This window comes from Sciurus vulgaris (genome assembly GCF_902686455.1).
Source record: "Sciurus vulgaris genome assembly, chromosome: 12".
NCBI classification, from domain to species: domain Eukaryota; kingdom Metazoa; phylum Chordata; class Mammalia; order Rodentia; family Sciuridae; genus Sciurus; species Sciurus vulgaris.
In genome coordinates, this window is record NC_136473.1 from 26,098,951 (window position 1) to 26,116,806 (window position 17,856).

General features: G+C 33.8%; 1 protein-coding gene across 1 annotated transcript in view; it reads right to left on the minus strand.

The window, feature by feature from the left end:
• Positions 1-17,856, minus strand: part of PLXDC2 (plexin domain containing 2) — a 412,919-nt gene that overhangs the window by 108,251 nt on the left and 286,812 nt on the right. The window contains exons 6-7 of the mRNA XM_079107639.1: positions 8,973-9,095; positions 4,285-4,403 (exon numbers count right to left, since the gene is read on the minus strand). Coding sequence (XP_078963765.1) covers positions 4,285-4,403; positions 8,973-9,095 — 242 coding nt within the window. The remainder of the gene's footprint in view (positions 1-4,284; positions 4,404-8,972; positions 9,096-17,856) is intronic.

Genomic DNA, 17,856 nt, shown 5'->3' on the forward strand with positions numbered 1-17,856 from the left:
GGCATATAGAAAGAGCTTCAAAGATGTTAGTTTTTAAAACAAGCTTGGAGGTTGTTATTAAAAGTGAAGAATGGAGGAACTTTGAATTATGTAAAGGGAAATAAGGGGGGAGGAGGGGGCAGGTATGAAAGATGATGGAATGAGACCAACATCATAACCCTATGTACATGTATGATTACACGAATGGTGTGACTCTACATTGTGTACAACCATAGAAACGAAAACTTGTACCTCATTTGTGTATCATGAATCAAAATGCATTCTGTTTAAAAAAAAAAAATGAATTGCCAGATGAAGTTGCATAATACCACTTCTACAACTTAGATCAAGTAGGAAAGATGGATAAGATATGAAAAGCATCTCTTGAAGACATCAGATGACTATCAAAGAGTAAGGATCCCAAAAGCCCAGAGCTCTGAGAAGGGAAATCACAGAAGCAAAACCAACATCACCTATCAAGGCATTATCCCATTCATAAGGAAGTCTTAGAGCCTGAGAGGGTATCTAGAACTTCAGCCTGTCTTAAGGAATCTGAGGAAAGATTAGGCATTCAAAGCCATTCAGGTGAAATCTCCATAAATACTCAGGCCTTTGGTAGACATCCCTACAGAACTATACTCTAAGAGTAAGGGCTAATCAGAAGTCTTCACAAGGACAAAAGCTCAACATTGAATAAGCTTAACCCTTCACTGATATAATTAATCTGTCCTATCCTAACTGGAAACAGAAAAACAAACAAAAGTAAATCCTCTCTGGAGAAAAAAAATAGTATCGGCAACTTCAAGAGTATCTCTGTAGTATCCTGTCAATAATGTCCAACATTTGATCAAAAATACTTAGCAGGCAAGGAAACCAGTGAATGGAAGTATGGGGGCAGGGAGAAGAAAACAGATAATAGAAACAGATTCATAGGTAATCTGGACATTAATCAGTCACAAACTTCAAGCGAACTGTTATTAACATATTCAAGGAAATAGAGGACAAGATGGTTAATTTCACCAGGTGATTAAATTCATAATTTAATTGGCAAAAAATTCAAATTGATACCATAAAATTGAAAAAAAAATTAAAAAAAAACACACTACAGCATCAGCTGGTAAATTTGAAAGAAAATATAAAGATATCTTGCTTTCTGATGAAACTTTTGGCTTCATCCTAAGCGAACTGTATCTTGAAAAATTAAAATAAATGGCTGTCTTACAATAAGGGCCTATAACTTTAAACAGAAATTCAAGTCTTTGGTTGAGTAAAATAGAGTCATAACCAGGAAGAAATGAATTAATTATTTAAAGGAGTTTGTGCTTTCATTGCACCTCTCACCAGGGTTATACAGTTGCACGTTGGTGAAGAAAGACAGCGTAACACCTGCCTACCTCAATCCCAACACAAGTCAGATGGTATCAGAAGTAAAAATGCATTTTATAACTCATTGCCCACTCCTTAGCCTGCACTGTGAAATGCAATGATACCGTATTGGGAGCATAATCCAATTAGAGGTCATATGGTAACTGTGGGATTGGTAAGCAAAGAGTTACTAAGGAAAAAAATGAAAAGCTGGGTTAAATCATCTGAGAGCAGTGAAAGTGAAATTTGCTTTAATAAATTAACAATGAATTACAAATTTTAAATCTACAGTTGAACCAAGTTCTGTATTTGTGGGTTTGGTGTAACAATTTTTCCTCTCAACCAACAAAATAGAATACAATCAAGCAAAGCTGACATTAGCTCGTAAGGAACAATTTATTACAAAAGGAATTACCCTTACTTGGCTCTCTCTAATTTCAGTTCTGTAATTTTAGACTGGACAGGAACACAAAATTTTACTTCTTATATTATGTTCTTTCAATTGGGTTAGCTTTACAAATTAAGTAGGAATACCTCTCTTGAATATACTTGTATTTGTGGAATATTATGAAGTCTAATAAAAATTAAACAGAACAGATTGGGAAGTATCTATGGAACAAAAAATGAGGCACTGATTTGTGAATTTTTATATATAATCTTCTTGAGAGAGAAAAAAAGGCTGAGATGACTTGGAACCACTGAATTAAGGTTTTTAGTCCTGGATTTGTACTTAACTCGTTCTGTGACCTCAAAAATGTCATTTAATCCCTCTGATTCAACTTGCTTAGCTATAAAATAATCATGTGTAACCTAATTTCATATTCAGCCACGAACATCTATTGAACACCCTGTATGTGCTGGTGTTTTTGTGAAACATTAAGAATGCTAAGAATATAAAGATCGTGGAACTATTGGACACTGTAATCTATGTGTAAGCACTTTGTAAAGGATAATAAATTATACAAAGTATTACATTATGATATCACATGATTATAAATATTTTCTAAAAGTTCCAGGAGCATTTAGCTCTCACCACAAATGCAAAGAGACTCTTCCCTTGGCAAAGATTACAAATAAAAATTCAGTTCAATAAAATGTATTGTTAAATTATCAGGGGACCAAAAAAAAAAAAAAAAGCAGAAAAGGAAAGAAGTAACTGCTTTCTGACCAGGGCAGGGAAAAGAATAACAAGGCAAATAATAAAATAAAAATGATTTCTTTGAACTTTGAGTACAGAGGGTAAATGATTAACTGGACAGCAGTCTGGGAATACCAAAACAACATTAAGCTGCCTATCAGCTTAAGATTCCCATGACAAAACAGGAAAACCAAAATGGAAAATTTTAAAGTGAAGAAAAAAAATTTTTTAATGACCACAGAACAAAGGAAGAATAGGAAGAATCAACTCATTCAGCAATGTGAGACCATCTGAGAACAGTGTAAATAAAGATGATGATTTTGACAATAAAAATGACACACACACACACACACACACACACAGAGAGAGAGAGAGAGAGAGAGAGAGAGAGAGAGGAGACACAATAAGCACACAAACCTGTGTTTTGACAAAGTCGGCATTTGGTCAGATCTAAAAACTTTAGACCTAGTGATCCTGATCTTTCCAGAAACTACTGTTGGTTACAACTATTGAAAACCAACATTCCTAAGGGTCATTCTGCCACTATGGCAATATGCTGGATTACAATGAAAACTAGAAATGAATGAGTTCTTTCGAGAATTCTCTTAACTTCTAGGGAATATGACACAAGAAGGCTATGATATCAAAACAGCTCTGAGTAAGGAAGTATACAGTAGGACACATCCTATATTATATTTTGTTTATACTATTTCCCTAAGTAAATGAAAAAAAAAGAAAAGAGTTTCACATGGGAAATCTCTTTAAAGGAAGAGAAGCATCTGACATGGTCAATGGATTTTTAGAAGTTGGTCTACTTAGTAGAAATTGATCTCTCCTTCGCTTTATGGAATAGATGAATTTCAGAAGATTTGACCAAAGCAGATCATTTTGTGAGTATCAACATCCTTTTTATAATTAGGGATTTATTTCCCAAAAGAAAGATAATCTCTCAATTGAAAACAAGCTATGAAATCTGTATTATTATAAATACCCATTAACCTATGGGTTAATAACATCCATTATTAATTTACATTGTCAGAATCTGTCTCCTAACTACTGACTGCCTAAAACATTACATCTGGAATTCTTGGAAATCTTTTTCTATGTTCTTTGTATAACAGAACTTAATTGCACTGTCCAAAGAATTTGAAATCAAACACACTTTTATTCTAGTATAAACATTCTGTAAACTTGTTACAATTTAGTAAATTTTCATTCTTTACTTTGTCTATTTGTTAAAATGAAACAAGTTATAGGTTTAAGTTCCTTTTTTTTTCTGTCACTGAGGCTGCTAATTAATCATTCCAATCAGATTTCAATAAACATTAAAGGAACTGTAGGCATAATTGTCCTGGAGCTCTCAGTATCGGGTCACTGAGCTATGCGTGTGTTGATGTTTACTAATACTTTTGGAATCAGAACCACAAAATGTTACAGAAATTGACAAAGCAATAATAAAAAAATAAACTTTCAGACACAGATGAGAAATCTTTGCAAACTGGATTTTTTCTTAGAGATGTTTCACTCTAATACCACTATAATTATTTAATCATTTTATAAAATTTGTGGCTCCTAATGCCAATGATTTCAGAGTACAAAATAAAACCAAATCCCCAAAATGAACAAACAGAACCACTCAGAAGATTAAAAAACCAAACAAAGTGTTTTTCTATTAAGCAAATGAAACCGATAGGTAAGAAATTATTTGAAGTTCATGGCTGAAACATTCTGTCCTTGACACTTGAAGAATAAGGGTGGCAGTCAAGGTTGAGGAACAGGGAAATTATCAGTATGTCACTTACTTCTTTGTATCCGAAGATGATGCGTCCATCCATGAGGAGAGTTGCCTGGAATGTGAAGCTTCCCAGGTTGTAATTATCCTGGAGATGAACGTGGTCCCACTGGACAACAAGGGCTGTGCCTACAAACCCCAGGCAATAGGCAGAAATGCAATTAGAAAAATCCACCCATCAATTCTGGAGGGAACATTCACAAACACCAATCTGGTCCCATAGTTGTTCCATTTCAGTTTGATGTGGTTAATTGGAATTTTGTAACTGAGATGGCATTGGAGGACTCTCTAAATATTTGGTAAAAAAAATCTAACCTCATACTGAGGTTACTATTGAGTCAACCCAGTGTGGGGGAATTTTGCCTTAGGAATTTCATTAATGTTAATGTGTACTATTTGCTTAAATTTCCATGAGACATTTTCAAAATGCAGCCCAACTGGATCAAATAAACTTCAAATACTTTTGACAAATGATGAGAAAGAAACACATTAAAAAAATGCTAGACTTACTTATAAAAAACCTGAAAATGTCTTGTCCATACTTAGAAATATACTCTCCCACATTGAAGAACCAATGGGAATTTTCTTCTTTGATTCAAAATGCCTGCATTTCTGTCTTTGTTTTATTGCCTCTAGGAGGCTGAAAGTTTACAGGGACCTGGCTAAGGTTTCTGAAGCCCCCTTGAAGTATCCTGGGATGAAACTTCAGTGCTCTATATTATATCTTGATGACTCAATCTGCCAGACTTCACTGTGAAACCATTAACATAAAATGTTAAGTTGAAATGGGTTAATAATTACCAGTGAGAATTCATATTTTTGTTTTGACACTGTGTATTATCTATTGTTATTTTAAAGCCAACAAACAGAACAGCTAAGACTTGCTTAACTCTACACTCTAGATTTTTCTCTTCTGTTAACAAAACAATCTTCTTGCCAAAAACTGCTGTATCACAAAGGAAAATCATAGCACTAAAAGAGCAAAACTAATCCCCTGGCAGAACATATCTGATTTTTTCCTGCTGTCGTGTGGCAGAACTAATTTCCAGTAACCATTTCTTGCTATTAGTAATGTCTCCTGAACTAATTGACAACTTTAAATAGACAGGTGTTGAAATATTTTGAATACCCAGCTGTAAATCTCTGAAGGATGATAAAGTATAGAAATGCATTTCTTCAGAGGTAAAACTTTACAAGTGGGAAAAAAAATGTTTTTGAACTTGACCTTGGTGCTTTTAGTCACAGGAAAAATCCAACACATATCACCGTAATGGGTGAAGACCCAGGTCTCCCGTCCATGGGCATCCATAGGTCTATACTATCATTTTTCAAAAATTGGAAAAAGCTAGAAGACAATGTCAGTCAGGAAACATCCCATAACTTTACAAGTACATGAAATGCCTCTCAACTTCTTTTGTCTTCTCAGATGTCTCTAACCCTCAAGTCCTGGGCCTTCCTTATTCTCTAATTTCTATCAGTGTAAGAAAGAGCTAAAGGGCAGAAGATCTAGACTTATGTTCTGCCTCCACAAAACCCTCCGTGTAAACTTGGACACAATTAACCTGCATAAACCTGTTTCCTTTTTTATAACAGGGAAAATACAATTTTTGTCTTCAAGGAATTTATGAATTTAATATAAGAAAAGACAGTGACTTTAAATTCTTTGTGAAAAATGAGAGGTCTATATAAATAGACTAAATATTTTAGTGCAAATTTCAATAAAGCTATTCCTAATGTATTGTTAGTAGCAGGTTTCAAAAAATAACACTGTATACATATGCTAAGTTTTACATTATGTTATCACATGACTTCCCCAACATTTGTTGATTTTAATGTTTCTGTATAATACCAATGGAAAGATTACTGAGTATAAATGTTTTCATTAAATTTTAAAATAAGCAAAATATTTCTGTTCTGAGTTTATCAAGGGACCAATTTCAAGTTTCATCTTTTATTAAATATTGTTAAGATTGAAAACTATGACATGCAGGTGAATGAGAGTGTTTTCTACATTTTTCTCATTGGTCCCTTATTCTCTTTGTAATGCATAATATGTGGAATGATTAGGTAAGTGGACCAGAAAGTAATGTTCTTTGGATAATTATGAAGTAGGAGAAGATACAGACTAAAGGAAGCCATGAACTAAGAACTGAATCTACGTTTCCAAAGAGCTGGGTGATCCACCTCCTGACATGGCCAATCTGGGCTGCTTCTCTGAAGTTATGTAAGCACCTATATCACATGAGTGGCTAACCCACCCTAAACGCTTGCTGGAGCTGAACTTCCCTAACCATCATCAAAATACCTGATTGATAATGGATGCCAAATTTTTATCTCACAAATAAAACAGAACTAGAAATGAACTACCATTATTTAAGTTCACTATCAACTCCAAATTTTCTGATTCTCATCTAGATCGGGCTTCTTATCACTATGAATTATACTGTTATTGTTTGCTAGTGATGAATCATCAGATTATTTTTCTAGTAAAAAGGATTATTTTTTATTGCTTTTCCCTTTTGTGCATTAATATTCTGTGACTCAGACAGCCATTATCATTCAGGCTGGCTGTAACAACTGGAAGCATCAACTCAGTTTTTTAAATCTAGTGCTTTTATTTTTACAGAAATATCCTCTAAGAAGAAATTTTCTAATCTGTAGCTATCTCTTTTAGAAATGATTTGCTTTGCTAAAAAGCTGTTTCCCATCCTAAGCATTCTATCAATGATCCTAACCAATGGATGTTGAGAATATTTCAATATTTAAAAGTGTTTCATTGATTTAAAAAAAGCAATTATTCAACTTTTATTATTGTACTGTAGAAACTCAACATTTCCACTGGATGCTACACAGAAATTATTTCAAAAGGTAAAAATACATTAATTCTTGAGTATTGATACTTTTATAACTCTTAGAAGTAAAAACTCATCTTACATATTTAATTTTTCATTTATTCATTCATTGAATATTCATTGTGACTAACTGCCTATGAGGTACTTACTCCAGGTCCTAGAGAGGGATTTCGTAAGAAAAGTCAGACTTTGCTCTCAAGTAATTTACAGTCCAGTTGGAGTGGATACATTAATTTTTAAAAGTCATTTAAATGAAAGTAAAATTCAAACATGAAGCACATCCTAGGAACAGGATATATGAAAGAATACATAGGGGAGAGAGTTACTTATTAGAACTTTGCAATTTTGACGCTAATAATATACAATCTTAGTCATCAAAATCTTGTGCTCATGAGTGAATGCCCCTAACATAACTTAGTAAGTGGTGGTGTTTAGCAAATAATGAGCTGTCATCAAGTCATTTCTTATTTACTTGGAATGCATGCTTAACATGATTCTGTGTGAGATCTTGAAATGAGCTTCAGATATGTTTCCGGTTGTAAGTCTGCCTCAAGTATACTTAAAATCTACTCAAACATACTTGGAGGTGAACAACTCAAGAGTCAACAACAATAACAACAGCAACAACAAAAGTGAGGTGGGAGGGTTGATAGAATCTATCAATTCTTAAAAAATAGGGAGAAATAATTATTATGGCTAACATTTATAGCCATTTAATGTTGGATCCACTTTGGTGTGAATCAAATCGTTCCATGTAGTTCTCAAGTTTTCCATCTAAGTAAGGTTGGTTTCCTTTTTCTTTTGCTATTCTGACCTGTGATATGGCTTCACCTCACTCATTGTGATGGTTTTTAGCAAAATGATCATATTTCCCCAAGGCTACTGTCACCATCTAATCTATACCACCCATTAGTAATTCCTTGATCACCAGAAATAAGACAAAAGTAGGAAAAAATTTGTTTACCCTAAAGGAGTCCACTATTTTCAGAGATGAAATTGTCATTTGAGCAAATATATACTATTTTTTTATTCTAAAGAGTACAGAAAATTCTCTTTATTTTTTCCAGTGTAAAAATCTTTGCTTATAATGTTTTTTTTTTTTCCCTCTGCCAAGGCGATGTGTACATAAAATTCATTTATGCCTCCAAGATCTTGAATTCGTTATTTAGTAGCATTTAATGATATGTTCTACATTTTCCCTGACTATATTATATGTTCCCAAAAGAAATACAGGGATAGACCAGTGCCAATACACTTGGTCAATCTTAACAGGATCTATTTCATAATTTTAAAATAAGGAAAATTTTATTTTCTTAAGTGTATTTTAAATGCTACTACCTTATTTTTTAGAAAGTTTTGTTCATCTTATAGATACATAGAATTCATAAATTTTGGAAATTTAATATCCATGTATTATGCCACTTGCCTGTACTTGGAAGATCAGAACCAACAACATACTTATTTGGCTAATTTTTTTTAATAGGAAGGAATTACTGAAAAATAGAATCAAATAAATGCATTTGCTTTGTCTGAGGTGTTTTCTACAGGAACTCATTTATAATACTGGATAAAAGAAGCTAATAAACATTTGTTGAATGAGCAATTGAATGAATAAATGAATGAGTGTCATTTGATCGTGTCCTTTACATCACATCTTTAAAGGTTAATAGTATAACATTTGTTGTTTTAGGGTATTTGCACATTTGTAACAAGTGATTTAGAAATCTGATCAATCAAAACAACAAAAACAAAACAACCCAAAAAATCTCACAAAAATATTAACATGATTCTGTAACTGGATGTTTAAAAATATAAATTCAACCAAAGCAGGTTACAAGATACATACCATTATCAAAATATCTGACTGTTGAATTTCTGGATACACTGGGATCAAAATTTGCCATTAAAGGTGCTATGTATTGTGTGGCCGTTAGCATCCGATGGACAACTTCTCCAGTGTATATGAAACCTATGATTAACAAAAGAGAAAATGTGTTAAATAAAGAAGTTGAATAAAGAAGTTTAGATAAAATTGTAATTTAAATGCCTCCAATGCAATTGCAGTCCCATTTGGAAATAAAATAGAGTAATTATATTAAAAAAGGAACGAAGTACCCTTAATGTCTGATTAACAACACAGCCTGGATCAAGTAACAGTTCTCATATGATTTGAAAGTAACTTACAGACCAGTAAATCCGAATTCTGTGATAGGTTCAATTTTAATTGTGAGAAAAGTGCCTATTGACCTGAAGAGATTATTAGAATGAGAAATGCTATTATAGTACTATAAGTAATTCAAATATTTAATTTTTTTATTATTAGTCCCTTCATATTTTAACACTGGCCTAACTTACAAGTCCTTTTTAAAGTGAATTTGTTTTCATAATAGCTTTTTGAATTCTCTTAAACTGTAATCTCAGTGTAGAAGTTTAGAAATCACACTTACTAAAATGCAAAACATTTTTTTATCTTTTTTGTCTTTGAAAGGGACTAAATACCCAAAACAAAGCTTTCAAATTTCTCAGATTGATTAAACCTTTTTAATACTATGACCATATCAAGAAGATAAGATCTATGTTTGCAGATAAGACAGTCAATTTTGATGATGTACAAATGCCTCCTTATTTAGAGAGTTATCAATGTCAGCCTACTCTAGTCCTTGGAGAATGAGAGAGAATTTACTATGGAGGACCTAACTTTGAATTAACTCTCAAAAGCTCCTGTGCTACAACTCTAAACCACTTTCAATTATTCACACTACATTTATTTACTTTGTGGATTATCCATGACAAATTGTTAATCCTATACTGGCTTCTTGCCTCCAGGGTCTGTAGTTGCCTGAATGAAGAGTCCATTCAGGGAATGCTAACTGATTTTAATATGAACCTAAGAAATGCACGCTTAAGAATATACAAAAAAATGGGAATGCAAATGCAATTTTTAAAAATAAAAATAAAATTACTTGTGACAATTCAATTGTAATGTTTCAGCAATCATGAGTTAACTAGATATCAGGCTCCTAGAGGTCATTTTTCAATTTTCACAAGAAGTAATAAAACATACAAGATTTCTAAAAAATTTTTTACAAAACTGTATAGTATTGAAGCCTCAGAAAGTGTTAAACTTTGCTGTCATACTTTATGACGGGAATGAAGATTTCATCAGACTATTGTGCTCTTTAGGTTTAAAATTCTAAAATGTGAATTTTAGATGTTATTCTAAAATCAAATCTAGTTATTTAAAGATTTGAGGAATTTTTATTTGTTAAAAACCCATAAATATCTTTTACAAATAGCAATTTATTGCATTATAATCATTGCATTTATTATATTTCCCTCTAGATTTTCAGTCATATCCTTAACGTTCAAAGTCCACCTTCACATCCTTAAAATTATGAGCATGAAGAGTAATTATTTTTCAGGGTGAATGATTTATTTTTCCTGTCTTCACGATTTAAGTGGACACAGAAATCCTACAGATATAATCTTTAAGGAAAATGTTTGAATTAGACTCTGGAAGTTCTATCAGAGAGAATAGCTCCAGGTAGTTATTTTCCTACTCTACATTGTCTATGTGCTTAGTACCAAGGGCAGTCATTCAAGGGTAGAAGATAATTTTAAATTAGTACAAAATCTATTCACCAAAACAACTATGTAAGAAAAGCTTCAGTAGTTCCTAGAATTAAAGAGTTGCAAAATGTAGCATCGCCAATGAATTCAGAAGCTTAGTTCTTTTTCCCTCTTTCATTACTTTTTTTCATTGACAACTAATATCTATATATTGATGATGTATGATGTGATTTTAAAAATATTTTTAATTATAGATGGACACAATACCTTTATTTTGATTATTTAGTTCTTTTATGTGGTGCTGGGGATCAAATCCAGTGCCTCACACATGCTAGGCAAATGCTCTACCATTGAGCCACAACGCCAGCCCAATGTGATGTTTGGATTCATGTATATATTGGGTAATGCTCAACTTCATAATTAGCATACTGTCACCTAAACTTTTACCATTTCTTTATACTGAATACATTCAAAATCTCTTATTTTGAGATAGGTAAGGCATTATTGTTAATTATATGCACTATGCTGAGCCTTAGAATGCCAGAATTCATTACTCCTATTTAACAATAGCATTGTACATGTTGACTCTTCCTTTTCCTCTCTCCCTGTTCTTCTCGGTCTCTGATAACCACTATTTTGCTCTCAACTTATATGAGATCAACTTTATTTTGCTGGGGGGTACTGGAGATTATACTCAGGGGGGCTTGACCACTGAGCCACATTCCCAGCCCTATTTTGTATTTTATTTAGAGACGGGGTCTCACTGAGTTGCTTAGCACCTCCCCACTGCTGAGGCTGGCTTTGAACTGTGATCCTTCTGCCTCAGCCTCCTGAGCCACTGGGATTACAGGTGTGCACCACATCGCCTGATGAGATCAACTTTTTAAGATTCCACAAATGTAATTATTAACATTAGCATTTAAAATAAGATATCTACTTTTGTCCCTCATTTCTACATAGATTTGGCAAGAAATTTTTCTCTGGTATCTAGAACCCAGTTTTTGGATCAGGGAATCATTAATTACTGGTTCCTTTTGTACTGGTTTCTTGTGTACAATGACTCATTGTACATAAATGGGGTACATCATTTCGTTTCTATGGTTGTGCATGATGTAGATTCGTACCATTTGTGTTATCATACATGTACATAGGTAATGATGTCTGTCTAATTCCACCATTTTTCATACCCCCGCTCCCTCTCATTTCCTTCTACATAAAGTTCCTCCATTCTTCTCTCACCCCTCACCCCCATTATATATCATCATCCACTTATCAGGGAAAAGATTCGGCCTTTGGTTTTTTAGAATTGGCTTATTTCACTTAGCATGATATTCTCCAATTCCATCCATTTATCTGCAAATGCCATAATATTATTATTTTTATGGCTAAATAATATTCCATTGTGTATATATACCACAGTTTCTTTATCCATTCATCTGTTGAAGGGCATCTAGGTTGGTCCACAATCTAGCTATTGTGAACTGAGCTGCTATAAATATTGATATGGCTGTGTTACTGTAATATGCTAATTTTAAGTCCTTTGGATATAAACCAAGGAGTGGGATAACTGGGTCAAAAGGTGGATACATTCCAAGTTTTCTGAGGATTCTCAACATTGCAGGATCAGACTTCCCTAACAAGACTCCCAAAGCACAAGAAATCAATGCAAGAATCAATAAATGGGATAGATTCAAACTAAAAAGCTTTTTCTCAGCAAAGGAAACAATCAATAATGTGAAAAGAGAGCCTACAGAGTGGGAGAAAATATTTTCCACACACACTTCAGATAGAGTACTAATCTCCAAAATTTATAAAGAACTTACAAAACTTTATACCAAAAATACAAAAAACCCAATCAATAAATGGACCAAGGAACTGGACAGACACTTTACAGAAGAAGTCATCCAGGTGATTAGTAAATATATGAAAACGTGTTCAACATCTCTAGTAATTAGAGAAATGCAAATTAATACAATGCTAATTAATTTCATCTTACTCCAATTAGAATGGTTATTATCACGAACACAAACAATAATAGATGTTGGCGTGGATGTGGGGAAAAAGGCACACTTTTACAATTGCTCGTTCCTTTGATCAGGAAAAAGGTTTTTGGAACTATGACAATTTCCCATATTTCAAGATTTGAATTTCAAATTGTGTTTAAGTAAAAATACAAGAGAATTTGCTAATACTAAAAGCAATATAGTTCTCTACTCTTTCACTATTGTAACATTAAAATGAATTATGACTCCTATTACTACAAGTACTTTTAGTTGCTAAAACTACAATGAATGATAAACAGAGATCACGCTTGATAACACATCTGTCACTACTAACACTATTACCACCGTTCACACCATCAAGGGGCAATGTGAAACCCAAAGATGTAAAAAACCCTACTCTGAAAAATGAACTGAGTTTGCTAATCCAGGGAATACCTTAGTTTTCTTTCTTGGTCACATTGAAAAATAATTTCTATGAATATCTCAGGTTAGATTTTTGGTTGGTTGTTTCTGGTGGTATTGGGGGTTGAACCCAGAAGTGCTTTGCTACTGAGCTACTCTCCAGCCCATTTTAAAATATTATTTTGAGACAGGGTCTTGTTGAGTTACCTAACTTGCATTCCTCCTGCCTCAGTCTCTCAAGTAGCTGAATTTAGAGACGAGGGCCACCAAACTGGGCAGTCTTAGGTTAGCTCTTATTGAATAAGAAGTAAAATACCTGATTCCAGCAATAGTTCTTAATTTTCTACATTTACAAAATATCACTTCAGCAGTAGTAAATAACTGGCAAGAAAACTTATTAGCATGCCCAGAGAAGGGAAATGTAATTACATGTCGAATAAGACAGAGCTATATAAAATTAATGTAATAAAATTAGCCCAAAGTATCAAAGGCACTTATAGCTATGAAGACCTTCTTTAACATATACCTCTTTTCTTTGGTTATCATGGAGCATGCCCAGTTGTAGAAGAAAAAAAACCTATATATATATACATGTATCTATCTATCTATCTATATGTATATATTTCATTTTTCTGTCCTTCATGTTTAAATATATTAAATAACATTTAAATATATTTAAGCAATATATGTCAACTATTTTTTTTCCAACTTCTTTGTAGCCATTTGAAGGGTAATCATAAAATTCATTCACTGATTTTGTTCATCTAATATAAACAGTAGTCATCTATCTAGTCATAAGATTTGTAGACAAGTTGTTATTATTCTGATAATTTGGGATTCAAAAGAAATCTTCATTTAAAAGAATCAAATGAAAGAAGCAAAACTGTTTTGTTCCTTGAATCTCAAATAATAGCTAACACACTGCGTTTCCCTTTACTAGTAAACCAAAGTCCAGTTCTGAGTTCAGTTGCAATCAGCAGCTTTGTTCCTGCACCTCAAAGGCTCTCACAGGGCTAATTTCTGTAGATTGTCTCTAGACATTTAAATAATCTCTTAAAATATGTAAACCCCTTTGTTATAGTTTGGATCTGGAATGTCCTTGGAAGGCTCCTGTAGTTGGAGACTTGGTCCTACAGGCATCAGTGTTCAAAGAGGGCACCTTTGGGAAATGACTGGATCTAACCTCCTGTATGGATTAATCCACTTGATAGGTTGCGAGTTTAAATGGGTTATTGGGAGGTAGGACAGTGTAATGAGGTAGGTGACTGGAGGCTGTCCTGGAAGAGTTTATCTTATCCCAGCCCCCTCAACTCCCTTTGGTGCCCCCTGCTTCTCTGCTGTCATGAGCAGAACAGACTTCCTCTGGTACACCCATCTACCATGATGTTCCGATGCCTCAGCTCCGTTCAGGCCTAGAGCAATGGAGCCAGCTGACCATGGACTGAAACCTTTGAAACCAGGACCCAAATAAACTTCTCTTTTAAGTTGTTTTTTTTTTTTTTTTTTTATTGTAAACAAATGGGATACATGTTGTTTCTCTGTTTGTACATGGCGTAAAGGCATACCATTTGTGTAATCATAAATTTACTCTTTTAAGTTGTTTATGTCAGGTAGTTTGGTCACAGAGGCAAAAAGCTGACTAGCACACTCACAGGTCATTTAAGGATTTTATCATTATAGGTTCTGTCATGAATAAATCACATTCAATGATTATGTTGTATTAACCACAAATACCCATGCACTAATCAGAAATATTATTGTGGTAATAATGTGATAGTTGTTAATAATCAAATTAACTAATATCTCTATAGATCTTAACTAATTATATTATTTTCATGTGTTCACTTTATCAATATAATAATTTGAAAAGAATGATGGTGTTGTTATTGTTATTATTACTATTTCCATTTATTAAATGAAGTATTTAATAAGAGAAGGCTGGGGAATTTGCCCAAAGTCATATAGCTATAATAGGTCTTATGATTCCAAATTTTAGGGATCTTTATGATATATTTTAGAATTCATTATGAGTCCAGTTTTGTGTAAGGTAGGTATTGTGGAGGAAAGAAAGTTAGGTGGTATTCCTTTGACTTCTCTTGAGGTCATTTCAGCAAGTTAAAACTTCCAGAAGCACATACTATCCCTCACTGGATTTTAAACTTAAACAAGGACTTTGAAGAAGAAAAAACTTATTCTCTTTGTGTAGAATTTCAACCATGTATACTGAGAGCAAAATTAGAGTCACCTCAAATCCTGCACCTTTTATTGTGTTGCTGAAGCCTCTGTTTTTTTAATTGGAAGATACTATAAATCGATTTAAATTAGATTCCTCTATTGCAATCCACCAAATGAGACTTAAATTGGTGTGGGAATTACACACAATTAGATAATTTATTTCATTAAAGAGTTCATTTATTTCCTACTGTTTTAACTAAGTTATTTAACTTCTCTCTCAGTTACCAAATCTGTAAAATGGGAGTGTAATGGAATCAGTTTATATGAAAAGCATCAAAAAAAGAGTGTTGAAAATAAAAATCAGCAAAAAAAACACAAGCCATCCTTTAAATTCCTTCTATTTTCACCCTTGAAGGGTCTTTTCTGTCTAATGCACACTATTTGATTGTAGAATTACATTAGCATGCTTACATGACTTTAAAATCGTGCTTCAGACTGAGTAGGAGATAAGTGTTTATCTGCTTTATTCCTATTTGCACTAGGGTGCACCACTAGAATTAACTGCAAGGTAATAGATAATAAAATCACTTAATGTTGACAGTGTTTAGTTTGAACACCTTTCTTTATATTCTAATAGAACAAGTACCCTGTAAAAATATTAACCTCCTATTGACTGCAAATGGTTGTTTCCTTTAATTGGAAGTGTCATGGTAATAAAGGAAGCCTGAATAGGCTATAATTGCCTGTGAAACATTCTATAAAACTTGAATGTACAAGGGCCTACATAAAATATTCTACTTCATCATCTTTCTGTTGATATTCTGACCCCAGAGGCGAGGTTGGAGCTAACCCATATGCCTGGAGGGCACTGATCATTTGTAATTAAATGGTTTAAATGGTGCTTTAGAGTACAAATAAATGATCCATGTCACCTCTTCCTCTCCTTGGTTTTGCCATGGGTCTTGTCATGTCTACACAGTAACAGAACAGATCTGAAATTTATAGGTAGGGTTTAGAGAACAGATTGCTCTTTCTGATTTCTCATTAACCTCGTATGTGACAGGTTCCACTTCTGTTCATGAAAAACTAAGTGAATTAGCTGGGTGTCGCCTGTGGTTCTTGTTTTGTCTACTGTTTGGTGTTGGTGGTGGACAACTTGCTTGAAGCAAACAGTCTGCGCATAATTCAACTTTTTTCTCACGAAGTGCATTTTATAAGTCATAATATATCCTAACATACTATAAACTACCCACAATAACACAAACACTTGTTTATAATTCAGTCTTCAAATAAAACCATGTGTAGTAGCAATTGTTAATTTGAAAATTAACAAACATATCCAAGAGTTCCTATAACATTGTCAATTGTCAAATATTTCCTTTGTATTTCCAACCGTCAAGGTAAAATATATCAGATATATTTTATAAAGTACGTGTGTGTGTGTGTGTGTGTGTGTGTGTTTGTGTGTAATCATATCTCAAATCATAGACTCCTTCATTATATGGTCTCAAGTTACCACTGGGGATTACAAACCATAACAAGGTCCTTTCCTGGGGGGGAAAAAGCTACAAGTGATAACTTGGTTACAAATTATGTCATGGAATTTTTATCAGTGTAAAAATTTATAAAAATAAACTACCTCTCCTCAACCCCAAAAGGAGGAACCGGAGCTGAAGTCAAAGGTGAGGGGAAAAACAAAAAATGAAAAATTTTCTTTACCCATTTTCACTTTGAATTAAAAACAAAAATGTTGATTTTATTTCTTCCTTTTCCATCTTGTTCCTCAAATAATTCAATGTAACCTGTTCTTAGTTAATTCATGTTAATTCTTTGTGGTCACTGTCAATACCTCCCGCTCCCCACCCTCTCATAAGTTTCTGATTATCCATGGTTCATTTACCCTGTACCCTGTGTGAATGGATCCCTAGCATTGTATAATACACACACTATCTGCATTTTCAGGGGGGCATTAGAATAGCCCATTTTTTGAATTTTGTAAATCAAGTTTATCTCTTTTTTTAAGGTAGATCCAGGTAGTATTTCAAAAGCCTTAATCATGGAGGAGAGTAAAGATAGCAACCTAGCAGAATAGAAGATTCCAGTGCATATCAAGTCTCAGAATATCAATTTGAACAAATATCTGTGGAAAACAAAAATGCCTTTATGAAGGCTAAGGAATATGGGTGAGGGTTTATAGAACCCGGGTGAAAAGCAGCAAGAAAATTCACGCTGAAGAGGGTAGTTTCAGATTACTTATCTGACCGCTGTCTAAAGCCCATGCAACACAGAAAGGAAGGAGGTGCCCTATATACAGGAAGCGGGCAAAGCAAGAGCTCTGCTTTGCAGTAGACTTCACACGGTGAGGGCCAGAGTCAGGCTGCCCTTGCATTCAGATTCCAAGCTGCCCCCGCCCCCCAGGTTTGAGATTCCAGCCTGATCCCTCTGGTTCCAGGATTTGCATGGCCCCAGCACAATTTTTCCCACATGAACCTGGGACTTCCAGGTTTACACAGTGGACCCTGGTGCCAGGCAAACCTCTGAAGCTCCAGAATCCAGGCCCTTATTAATGGACCCCGGCTC